The sequence below is a fragment of the Festucalex cinctus genome, chromosome 7, assembly GCF_051991245.1.
Source record: "Festucalex cinctus isolate MCC-2025b chromosome 7, RoL_Fcin_1.0, whole genome shotgun sequence".
Taxonomy (NCBI): domain Eukaryota; kingdom Metazoa; phylum Chordata; class Actinopteri; order Syngnathiformes; family Syngnathidae; genus Festucalex; species Festucalex cinctus.
Window position 1 is genome coordinate 20,802,389 of NC_135417.1, and position 12,479 is coordinate 20,814,867.

General features: G+C 38.1%; 1 protein-coding gene across 1 annotated transcript; it reads left to right on the forward strand.

Annotated features, from left to right (window-relative positions):
- The first annotated feature begins 10,370 nt into the window (after window positions 1-10,370).
- LOC144022396 (uncharacterized) lies at window positions 10,371-12,002 on the forward strand. The gene is made up of 6 exons (XM_077527149.1): window positions 10,371-10,418; window positions 10,786-10,852; window positions 10,935-11,049; window positions 11,123-11,166; window positions 11,286-11,383; window positions 11,456-12,002. The coding sequence occupies exons 1-6, from the start codon at window positions 10,371-10,373 to the stop codon at window positions 11,537-11,539; spliced, it is 456 nt and encodes a 151-aa protein (XP_077383275.1). The 3' UTR covers window positions 11,540-12,002.
- The last annotated feature ends 477 nt before the right edge of the window (window positions 12,003-12,479 follow it).

Below are 12,479 nucleotides of genomic sequence, written 5' to 3' on the forward strand. Positions count from 1 at the left end.
AACTCTTAAATAGTATTTAATGAACTCATAAAACAAAATGACCTTAAATATGGCTGTCTGTAAAAAGCTAAGTGTTGTGCTTTCTTATTTAGTCTCTTTTTCCACCTCAACTGTTTTTATGGCGTTTTCTAATTTAAGGCAATGTGATCACGTCATTCCAAGAGCAGTTAATTTTCCTTTAAAATTGAGAGTTCCAGTTTACATCGGCGGTTAATACCTTTTTAGCTAGCGTGTCTATAGAGGCTGCTGATTTTGTTACAAGTCCGCTACGTGCGCCCGTTATCCAAAAAGTGCACCCGTGTGCCCTTCACATACTCGCTATAGCGAATGCAATTAATAGTGCGTCACGTTAATTACACCTTGCTCTTTATTTAGGGGAAATTTCCCTTTAGACTTCCTGGGAAGGAAAAGTGCAGTCAGTGTTTGTGGCGCTGAGGTGGTGGCAAAAACATCGTCGAGCAGTAGTCGGTGCTGTAGCGCCATCTAGTGATTTTATGTGGCCCTCCAGTTGAAATTGATGACGAAGGGGATATTACTGAAGTATTTACATCAACAAATCGATATCATGTTAAACATATGAAAAGAAAGAACCACATTACTTGAGTTAACTTTAGCTAAAACGATACTATATGTGCATCTCTCTTTATAAAAGTAATAATTGTGACACTATAATTCATAATAAAACATTTTAAAAGTAAGATATTTTGTTTATGAACTTTACAATTGGTGCTTGATTAGTAATAATAACATTAAGATACATTACATATACCACTTTTGTGATATGTGAATGTGACTATGCCATAGCTATATGTAATAACTGATTTAGTTCTGAAAACTGTTGAGCACCCCAGATAGTACAAAAAAGGCTATATATAATAGACCAAGTGCCAATCAATATTCATTCTAAAGTCCATTAAAGTTGTCCACAAAAGACCACACAAGTCAATCTGCTCCTCCAAAAGGCCTGCAAGATCACTGGCGACACGTGTTGGACACGTTGAGGTTCCATCTTCTCAACTCTGACATTTTGCAACACACTTTTCTCATCGCCAGCTCATCGTAAATTGATTACGTTTTTGGCAGTGGCTTGGATCAAGCAAGGGAATAGTCGCCTCTCGCCAAAGACACTTTGACGAGTCAAGGTAAGACAAGCACGAGGGTGAAATGAAATTAACTCCGGATTCGGAAGTTCCTGGCACACTGGAGTTCGATTTTGCTTCAACTCATTAGATAAAAAGAGATTACTGATTGCTGACAAAGCACAATTTGAGAGAAAACAAATATAAACAAAACATGGAATCTTAATGGTGCTGCTTGATTAAATGATTACCAACTTGAAGCATGCAAACGTCAGAAGGAAATGCCACAAAATAGCTGAAGTTAAGATGCAATCTATAAAACTACAGTGGAGTCGATATCTTCTTGAGTTTTCATTTTAGCTTGAAATTTCTTTAAATGTCCCAAATGTATCTCCAAAGATCATCTAATCCAGGGGTGTCCGAACTTTTTCATTGGAGGGCCACATACAGAAAATCAGAAGGACCCAAGGGCCACATAATGTTGATGAGAAATTTTGTTTAGTCCTAAAAATTGTACAAATAATTTATTTGTGCGTTTGCATATTTAGAAAAATGCTACAGTATAAAAACAAATTTATTTGTAATATGGCAGTAGGGTTATTATAGTTTTGGAATTTTTCATTTTAGTTAGTTTTTATTAGTTTTCAGTGTGGTTCTTGTTAGTTTTTATTAGTTTAGTTCTTTAAAAAAATGCTTAGTTTTAGTTTAGTTTTTTAGTTTCAGTATTAGTATTAGTTTTAGGTTGTTTTTTTTACGTGTATTACTTCTTCTTATTATTATTATTATTATTTAAAAAAACACCATGGTTAGTTATTGTCATCTGAAGGTGCTTTTCTATTGGCTGCTGCTAGATGACATCACTTCTGTGTGACATACTTTCAAACATCATTATTCCGGTTTAAATCCAAATAAATCTACTAAAAATCACATTTAAAATATTCCCCAAAGGCTCAAGCATTAAATTAATTACCAAAGACTAAAACGAAGGACATGTTTGCTCTAATTATAGTTAGTTTTAGGTAGTTTTGTAAACATAAAATGTATTTAGTTTTCATTTTTTAAAAAGCATTTTTTAATTTTATTTCTGTAACAGTATTGTTTTTTTGAATTTTAGTTTTAGTTTTTTCATTACTTTTAGTTAACTAAAATAACCTTTAATGACCCCTGTTTTCCGATATCCTCCCTTCTTACTTTGACCATCTCCAAACGTTTTTTTGTTTATTTTATTTGAACCGAGTCAAATGTCATTTTTAGCACATGTCGCGGGCCACTGAAAATGGACGGCGGGCCGCAAATGGCCCCCGGGCCGTAGGTTGGACACCACTGATTTAATCTCATCAGAACCAAATCATCTTTATAGGCCAAGTTTGTACAACACAAGGAAATTGTGTTCACAGTCACAACGCATCCAAACAGGAAGCCTGGCTGTCCAATATCAGTGCCCCGATTAGTTAAAAAAAAAAAAAAAAAAAAAAAAAAAAAAAGACTGAATCAAATCTTCTTTTGTTGGACTGTTGTTTTTGTTATAACAAGCTATAATTGTTATAACGAGTAGAAAACATTGGGTCCATTTAAAAATGTTATTATTTAAATAAATTGGCTTATAAACTTATATTTGTTATATACTGTAGTTACATCTTGTGAATAAGCTTTTTTTCTTTGTACCACACGCACACACACACTGCGCAACTCCACTATTTGACATTGTTGTTCTTCCATCCCGCTCCGACGCTCTGCAGCTAATTACAGCCGGCACACTTAAGCACACAAATACGTGTGTGCGTTCATTTGTAAACGAGTTAGTGTTTAATTAGAACTTCGCATGAACTTTTCTGATCAGTGGAGCGAATCGTGTCACCCCATCAGTGCGTTATTATTCCGGCTATAATTGCTCGACATGCTCATTTGAGCTCCGATGCCTCCAAAGCCTCCGGAGACGCTGGTGGTCAAGGTAAACCAATTGCATCAGTCATAAGATGTCGTAAACAAACAAACAAAAAATGATTGAAAATATTGAATGGATATTAAAAGTTTACACACCCATGTTCAAATTTTGTGGTATATGAAAAAAAGACCAAGACATAATTTTAAACTTTGTTAATGTGCCCGACAACTTGTACATCTCAAAGCAAAGTGACATAAACAACTGCTATGTGATTGCAGAAGTGTGCACACCCTCTTAAAATTGGGGTTGCGTCTGGGTTCAAAATGAACCATTTACATTCACTTACATTCAAACTTGTGTTAAATGGGAGTCAGCACACACCTGCCACCATTTAAAGTGCATCTGATGAACCCTAAATAAAGTTCAGATTTTCTAGTAGGCTATTCCTGACTTTTTTTGTAGTCACATATTATAGTACTTGTTTCAAATTTTGAGGTGTTCAATACACACTGGACCACAATGAAGACAAACATCAAGTGAGTGTGCCTCTTAATTTGATGAAAAGATGAGAAGAAAACTGGTCAGAGAGGCTGCTAAGAAGCTGACACAAACATCAAAGATGCTGCAGAAATTTCTGGCAAGTACTGGCTCTTTTAGTACATGGAACAGCAATCTCCCATCTTCCTATGTCTGGGCTATGGGTTGGGGTGGTGTCAGTGTTAGCACAAACCTTTATGTGTCTGCTATAAAGCAAACAAAAATATAAAAACCTACTCAAACAGCTGAACTTTATTAAGTATTATCAAAAGCACTTTAAATGTTGGCTGGTGTGTGCTCACAGTGACTTTACTTCAATTTGAATGTGATTGGTTAAAAGTTGTTATATTTTAATTAGGGGTGTCAAAATTAGAGTTAATTACTTGTAAAGCCTGTAGTGGGGGAGTTCCAGTCGCAACGCAGCAGACACGTCCATGTCAAAATTTAGCAGTAATAAATGCAATAAAAATGTACATATTTATGAAGACTGTGGTCAAGTTGTATTTTACAATTTTAAAAATGTGCAGAATTTCACAAGTTACCTCATGTTAAAGATTAGATAGCTCTTAATATGAAAATAAATATGCATTGAGCTGTCACCAGCGTCTTACAAATGCAATTATACCATCTAGTGGCAGAAAAATGACCTCGACACAAATATCACACTCATTTTTACAGTACAGTATCTTTTTAATTTTAACTAAATTTTATGAATTATTGTGAAATTGTTTTATCAATGACTAAAAGATGCAGCCATATTTCTGTTAGTTTAGCATTTTTTCCCACTTTTATGTTAACAAGATTATGAAAAGTTAGAAAAAAATATTGTACATTCAGAACTGATATAAAATTTGAAATGAACTGCGAGTTAACTATTGAAGTCATGCGATTAATTAAAATTTTAATCACCTGGCACACACATAGCTTTCATGAAAACAAACCATGTCAAACAAAAACTACTTTTGTCTTGTAATGGCTCATTTGCATTACGCTCCTGTGGAATGTTTTCAGCATGGTTCAAAACATTTTCTTGAGAATCGACTTACAATAAAGAAGGAAGCAAAAAGAGGAGACAAAGTTCAACTTTTCTTCACTAATCTTTTCCTCGAATGACATTTTGGCTCCAGCAGTAGATCCAGCCAAACTCATCACCCACAGATTGAACAAACAAGTAAAAAAAAAAAAAAAAAAAAAAAGACAGTTGAACAAATTGCTGTGGTTCTCCCCTTGGATCAAACAGCCTCCTAGCAAAACGTGAGTGTGGAATCAAACGGCAGCACCGTGCAAGGAAAGCCTCCATGACTCCTGTTTGCATCCTCACACTGAGCACCGACTGAGGAATAATCATTGGGGAGGCAGCCTAAATTAATACTCCAGTTGAGGCCGCCTCATTCTCTGTCATTAGGGCACATTACAGGGCCACAATATACATCATTAATCCAGGCACAAACAATTCATTAAAAGGCAGTTAAGGAGACAAGCGCGTGTCACTTCTCCCCGTGGTTTTAATAGACTGCAAAACAGCAGAGGGCCAAGTCGAAAAGGATCATTCCGCCATTTGCTTCCAGTCAGTCATCCTGGCTAATGGCTGCACGCGTCCTAGTCGGAGCTGAGGATTCTGAAAATAAAGCGAGCGCTCACTCATAAAGCCAGAGAATGGCAAGTTAATCATTTATGGTTGGATATAAATACTTCAACTGTACAATATTTGTGTTTGGATCTCAATAAGAAGTAGACATATCAGTTATCCATCTGGATTTTATTTAACATTTGCTTCAAGTGCAGCACCCATTTTGTTTCATCACCATTGTGGTACAATACAGGGAGTTATGTGAGAGTTACATCAGAGTTACGTTCCTACGCTAGCGATGTAACTGTCATGTTTTGGTTTTGTGGGGGGTGGGATTTTGTTTGCTTTTGGTGTTTTTGGTTGTTTGTCATGTGTTCGTTGACTCTTCCCTTGTCCCGTTATGTCAAACCACGTCCACCTGAGTGTTTCTTCCCTTCCCAGTGTATCCACCAATCAGCTTCCCTTGCCACTTGTGTCTTGCCCAGCTGTGTCTAGTCATTGTCAATTAGCCTGTGTGTATTTAGTCACCTGTTTTCCGTTCGGTTCTTGTGGAGTCATTGTGCCTGTTGTTGTCCCTGTGTTCCATGCCATGCCATGCCATGCCATGCCATGCCATGCCATGCCATGCCATGCCATGCCATGCCATGCCATGCCATGCCATGCCATGCCATGCCATGCCATGCCATGCCATGCCTTGTGTGTTTTCGACCTTGTTGTTTTAGTCACAGAGTACCTCGTTTGCCTTTTTGTTAATTAAACCCCTTTTTTTTTACTTGCATCCCTGCCTTGCCCTGTTTTTGTTGCCCCCTGCATTTGGGTCCTGCCTCCAACACCCCCACTTCTTGACAGTAACACGAATTTCCACTTGTCAAATCTCCCCATTAAAGTCAATATTTACATCAAAATAATTTGCATAAAAAATCTAAAATAAATTTACATTAAAATAAAAAAATAAAAAATAAGATGCTGTACGACTGTCTGACTGCAGCCTAAGTCTTTGCTGATGTTCGTTGGTGTCTCCTTTCTCCTTTCTGGACTTTTTTTTTTTAATGATGTTTAGCTTTGTTGCTTTTCTTTGGCAGGACTAACGTTAAAAGCTTTCTTCTTTGGGGCCATGATGTGGGGGAAAAAAAAAAAAAAAAAAAGAGGGCGAAAAAGCCAAAGATACTCCCACAAGTGCACAAGCACGAGCACTAGCTAAGGGCTAAATAGCGGACAAGGGGAAAACACTGCAGGCTATCAGGAAGAAGATTAGCGGACCGGGCCAAAATGGTGGACCGGGCGTAACCGTTGTAAAGTCGAAACACCTTAAGTCGAGTGTGCCTTAACTCAAGGACTTCCTGTATTTTCACATGAACAGAAACTAAAGCATGGGGGCAATGGGGGCTAAGTGCCCCATGGCATGCCCAGGACAATGATTAATCACAAATCAAGGCTGGGGGAGGAAGTTACGGTTCAAATACTGAACAAATTTAATCCAGTCAGTGGTCACACTAACTAAATAATCAGAGGTTACCAACCAAGTATGATATTACATATTACAGGGCTGTGGGCTAAGTATAAATTAACATTTTGGCTGAAAATGTAGTTACAGTTATCACATTACTCATATAGGAAGTGTGAGAAAACTTTAGGTGAACAGCTCTATGAGAAAAAAAATAATTTAACAGAATAGAGTACCGGAAGTAAATACCACACATATAGTTGCTTTACACATTATAGTTCAGATTTAGAATCAAGATATACAAATTCACATACTGTTTATGATCCTGGTGGACATAAATATTTAGACATTTATTGCCATGGGGATTACCTATCACATCAAAGAAATGTATATGAAAATCTTTTTTTTTAAAAGTAGAAACATTTACATTGTTATTTGAAACATATATATATATATATATATATATATATATATATATATATATATATATATATATATATATATATATATATATATTATGAACAACATTTTAATTTTACTGTCTGCTATACTAATGTGATTTCACATTTTATTGAAAGGGTGACTGATTTGTTTTTTTTATTGCCCCATTAGTGTTGCATTTTGGAATGATCATAATGCACAAAATGAAATACAGGAATGAGTTGGATGCGGAAAAAAAATATCACCATTTTTGAATAATAAAGAATTGTACACCATTATTAATTTGTATGTTTTGTTTTTACACTCATAAATGTAAATCATTCTAAATAAAACATATTCATTCAAAGAAACTCATGGACATTTATTATTTAAAATGTGATTAGTATTACTCTATTATTATATGATCTACTGAACCCTTTGTTTTACTGTGTATGTATGTCAATTGGATTGTCTAATTTGTATTATGTATCGAGGTGCATTCAGTATGTGAAGTTGACAATAAATAGGTCTATGCTTAGTTAAAGAAACTTATTCGACATCCAACAGGAAGAAACTACCAAAATCTCGATTGGCTCCCACAGATAACCTCATGACCTGAAGAGGAAAAAAAAAAAAAAAAAACACCCACCCACACCCACACACAAAAACATTTATACATCATGTGGCCTCATTTTGACTTTCATCAATAAAGGTGTCCCTTGTTTTTTTTCATTTCATTTTCCCCCCTACCCAGCTGTTTGCCTCTTTCTTTGTCCCAAATGAAATCAGTGTCTTAAACTTTGTGCCTTCGTTCAAAAGATTGTCAAATTATGTCACGCCCCGTCCTCACCTTGACCAAAGACGTGCACAAGTACAGAGCGTATGAGCCCACATGCTCCTCAAAGGCCGCGTGACGTCACATGACCGGCCGTCTGTAACTTGAGTTGCGCCGAGGAGTTGATTGTGTCCAGGCAGGTCGGGATCTCTGCATGGGACCTTGTCTATGTGGATTCGTTGGCGATACGGATGCGGCAGGCCGCGCTCAGGGTGACGCTCGTCCTGTTTTTAAGCGCCATCAAGGTATTTTGTTGTTATAGCAGGTGAGTTAGTTTGCACGTACCGGTACGCACATTATAAGTCAATTCAATTGATGTGCTTTACAACTTTTTAACAGTTATTAATCCATTCATCCATTTTCTTGACCGCTTATTCCTCACAAGGGTTGCGGGGGGTGCTGGCGCCTATCTCAGCTGGCTCTGGGCAGTAGGCGGGGGACATCCCGGACTGGTTGCCAGCCAATCGCAGGGCAACAGTTATTAATATTACAGTAAAATAATATTTTTACATTTTAATTTTTTTATTTTAATTTTTAAATATATACTTTTAATTTGGAAGGCCGCTCCTTCACGTCTCTGGTCGTCATTCAGCTCATGCATTTATATTTACCTTGTGCAAAACAATGTTAACTTATTGATGTCCGTCCAAAATCAACCTGAACATACTGTAAAAGTTATTTTAAAAGGCCACGTCTCATCGGGAAACCAACATCACATTGCCAACAACATGTAATCTGTGAACCCAAGCCAACCGGCACCGAAGGCAAGGCACATCCACCTGGAGCCCAATGCAAACAATGAATGAAACAATGCATGGGGTCTTGCGGATGACCAGACATTAATCTAATAAGGCCTTAACTCATTCACTCCCAGCCATTTTCACTGAAGCAACCCCCTTCGCTGTTTCACTGGATTTTGACTGATTTTGCAAGGCCCACAGAATGTTGTGTTCTATTGCTATAAAAATATGGAACCCACCAAAAGAAAGATTAGAGTCCCTTCTTTCATCAGGAAAGTATATTAGTATCTATTTCCGTTTTGTAGCAATTAGCATTACAATATAGCTAAGTTTAATTGATATTCACATTCCTGGTGAAAACACTGTCAAAAAGAGCTTGTTGCACTTTGACTCTGGCCGATCTCTTATACTCTGCGGCTAGCTGCTGACTGTTTTTTTGTAATAACTACCATTGCATTAAGCCACCTCTTCATGTCAGAAGCTGCATCAAAGCCTTCTGTATGCTCCTGCATTAAAAAAAAAAAAAAAAAAAAAAAAAAAAAGTATAAATACTGTATGTTTTTTTTTTTTGTATCAAATAAATTTTTTGAGAGTGAAGGACAAAGTACAGGGAGTCCTCGAGTTACGTCGGAGTTATGTTCCTATGCTAGCGCTGTAACCCAAATTTCAACTTAAGTTGAATTTCCCCATTAAGGTCAATATTTACATCAAATTAATTTGCATTAAAAAAAATCTAAAATACATTAAAATAAAAAATAAATAAAATAAGATGCTGTACTTACCATTACTGCTTAGAGGAGGATGGAAAAGAAGGGGCAAGGCAAGGCAAGTTTATTTGTATAGCACCTTGTGTATACACAAGGCAACTCAATGTGCTTTACATAAGGAAAGACAACACATAAGCATCAAGAAACATTTTCTTGATTTCTTGATTTTCTTTTTGGTTATCATATGTTAAAATTGTATGTTGAAATGTTTGTTTATCACAATGCTGTCCGAAAGGAAAAATTAACAAATAAATCAAATCAAATCAAATCAAATCAAACAGTAGTTAACATTCAGAGGAAGAAAAATAAATGAAAATAGGTTACAAAATTTACTAAAAAGAACATACAATAACAATCTAAAAACATTATCCAACAAACTTTAAAACATTTAACATAAGGAAGCTTAAAATAATAATGAAAATAATAATTAAAAAAATAAATAAATAATTAAAGCTGTTTAAAAGTCCCTAATCAAAGGTATAAGAAAAAATAATATATAATATAATATAAGGGGGGAGGCTGATGTGGAAAAAAAAGAGGGCGAAAAAGTCTCCCACAAGTGTGCAAGCACTACCACTAGCTAAGGACTAAATAGCGGACGAGGGGAAAACACTGCGGGTTGTATGGCGGACGAGGAACCAAAATGGAGGACAAGGCCAAAATGGCGGACCGGGCATAACCGTTGTAAAGTCAAAACGCCTTACGTCGAGTGCGCTTTACTCGAGGACCATATTTACACATTTTTGGGTTTGAATGTGTTAAGCATATGTTCCGCAACAAAATGACTTTTGGCTGTCTTAGTGTGTCAATACAGTCTGGACATTGTGAACGTTGTGGAAAATTCTGTTTTTCAATGACTGAGTTCCTCAAGAAAGACTGCTGGATACCACATTATCCTGGTGTATTAAAAATTGACAGATATCCAGCCTTCCGCGCTGGCATTTTGATGTCCTAAGCGATCGAATATCCACCTCCTTCAGTCACCGGCGACATCTGGATCCAGGTGAACTTCGGTCACATAAGGAAAGTGACAGGGATAGTTATCCAGCGGTGTAATGACCGTGGTGGTTAATACCCGCACATCGAACTTAAAATGCAGCTGAGTATTGATGGAAGCACCTGGACTGAACACCCGCAGAAGGTGAGTGGGCGTCCAAACATGTCATTAAGTGCTACTCTATTTCTAGCTTCACAGTTCATGGAGTCACGTGCTTGGCACGCCCGTGTTTGTTCAGTACGTCCACATCTTGCGTCTGACGAATAAACGCCTTCTCTTATACATTGACATCTTAGGATGCGAGACTGATGGTGAGCAAGACACTCTACCGCTATGGTTGCTCGCGGGGTGGGGGATCTTTAATTCCACCTTGTGTCCAACAGATAGAATGACCTGTGACAGCAAATTCAACAGCCTCCACTTCACCAATCAAACGGCGTGAGAGACACTTGATAAGATGTTTCATGACGATGACCCGTCATCAATTCCACAACATCCATGTCTTCTGTAGGTTCCACTGTCCACCAGGGTGCGCCAAATCCAACCACAGTGTCTTTGGAACGTCGGTCTACACGGAGGTACCTTGATTGTATGACCCACCAGTTGAGTTCTTGTCTTTGACTGCAACTTGTGAGTGCAGGACTCAAACATCTTGCGCAGCTGCTATTCACGCTGGTGTTGTTGGGATGGAGATAGGGGGAGAATGCATTGTGACGAGCGCGCCAAAACAGAACGTCTACAATGGTTCCACCAGTAATGGGATCACTTCCAGACAGTGAGTTGCCAACTTTCCCTGTAAAGTTACTTTAAGAGGCCCAGCTAGCTAATTGTTACTTTACTATCCGCAGTTATGACGGCCCAACAGCTTCGGCCTTCACATTTGCAGACGAAGGTGAGTTCATAAACCATTTGGTCATGTGACGAGATCATCCGTTGATGACTGCTAAACCCACATGGAGTTTCACCTGCAGAGGTGTGATGCTTGGGACTTGGCTGGGGGGGAGTTTGCAGGATTCTGCTACAAAGCTTTTGAGGACAACAAGACGTGGGCCGATGCTCAACGGGCCTGCAGGAGTCTTGGTGCCAAACTGGTGTCCATCGGTTCCAAGGTGGAGCAGGCTTGGGTGAAAAATGCCTCCAACTTTGGTGCACATCCCAACGTTAAACGCTGAACTTACTAGATAGGTGCAATATCTGAGAAGAGGATGAGAGATCTGTTGCCAGCCGTCCTCTGCAGACACCAGCGACATGTGGACCGGCTTTAACGACTTGGCTGTCCCTGGCATGTTCGTGTGGACGGACCTCCATAATGTGACCTTGCCCCACTGGGCCCCTGGAGAACCCAACAATTGTGTCGGTCTCAGTGAGGAATGTGTGGTGATGTTGTGCAAAGTGTGTGCCGAAATGAGCATGTAGAAGAACATCTGCACGATCCACTGAAATCCATTTTTGTCTTTCAGACTGGAAGATGGAAGCAGATGAATTGCACGCAAGTCAACAGCTTCATCTGCAAGATGCCCACAGCACATTATGCAATTACTTCAATTCAGTCGTTAGGTGGCGCAGATGAGTCTGATGATGGCACAAGCTAGCAAAGTGAACTCATATTTTTTCCCCTCTGCGTGAATGCTGGAGAGCATTTTGATATGCTTGGCACACTTTCCATGAAAAATTGAACAGTTGATCTTACATCCTCTCTGGGTGAAAGTTCACTCTCAATATAAAGTTATTCAAACAAATTATTACTATTGACTCCTTAAGAGGATACATCGAAGTGAATGTAAACAATTCAGCATTCTTGGCCATCTGAGCGTTTGATGGTACTGCATGTCACCTGTGTTGGATTCAGCAACTGTTGAATGTGCAACGTCATTTCAAAATTTATGATGGTGGCCATTGCACTTTAAAAGGTGTATGCAAATGATGATTCCCTGATGAACAAAATTTGAACTACCGGTAATGCACGTCAATAGTAAAAAAAAATTAAAAAGTCAAAACAGTCACATTTGTTGAGAAAAGTGAAACATGAGTAAATACATTGTTGTTTTTCTGTTCCCTGGCATCTTTGTTGTTGTGGTCTTGAATTACAAGTCTTGTTTTTTACTAATGCCACGTTTTCTTGGATTGCTCACCTTTGAAAAAGTGACCTCGGTCTCAATATGTTTTTATTTCACTCGGGATAAAGAAAGCTTTTAAATTGATTGA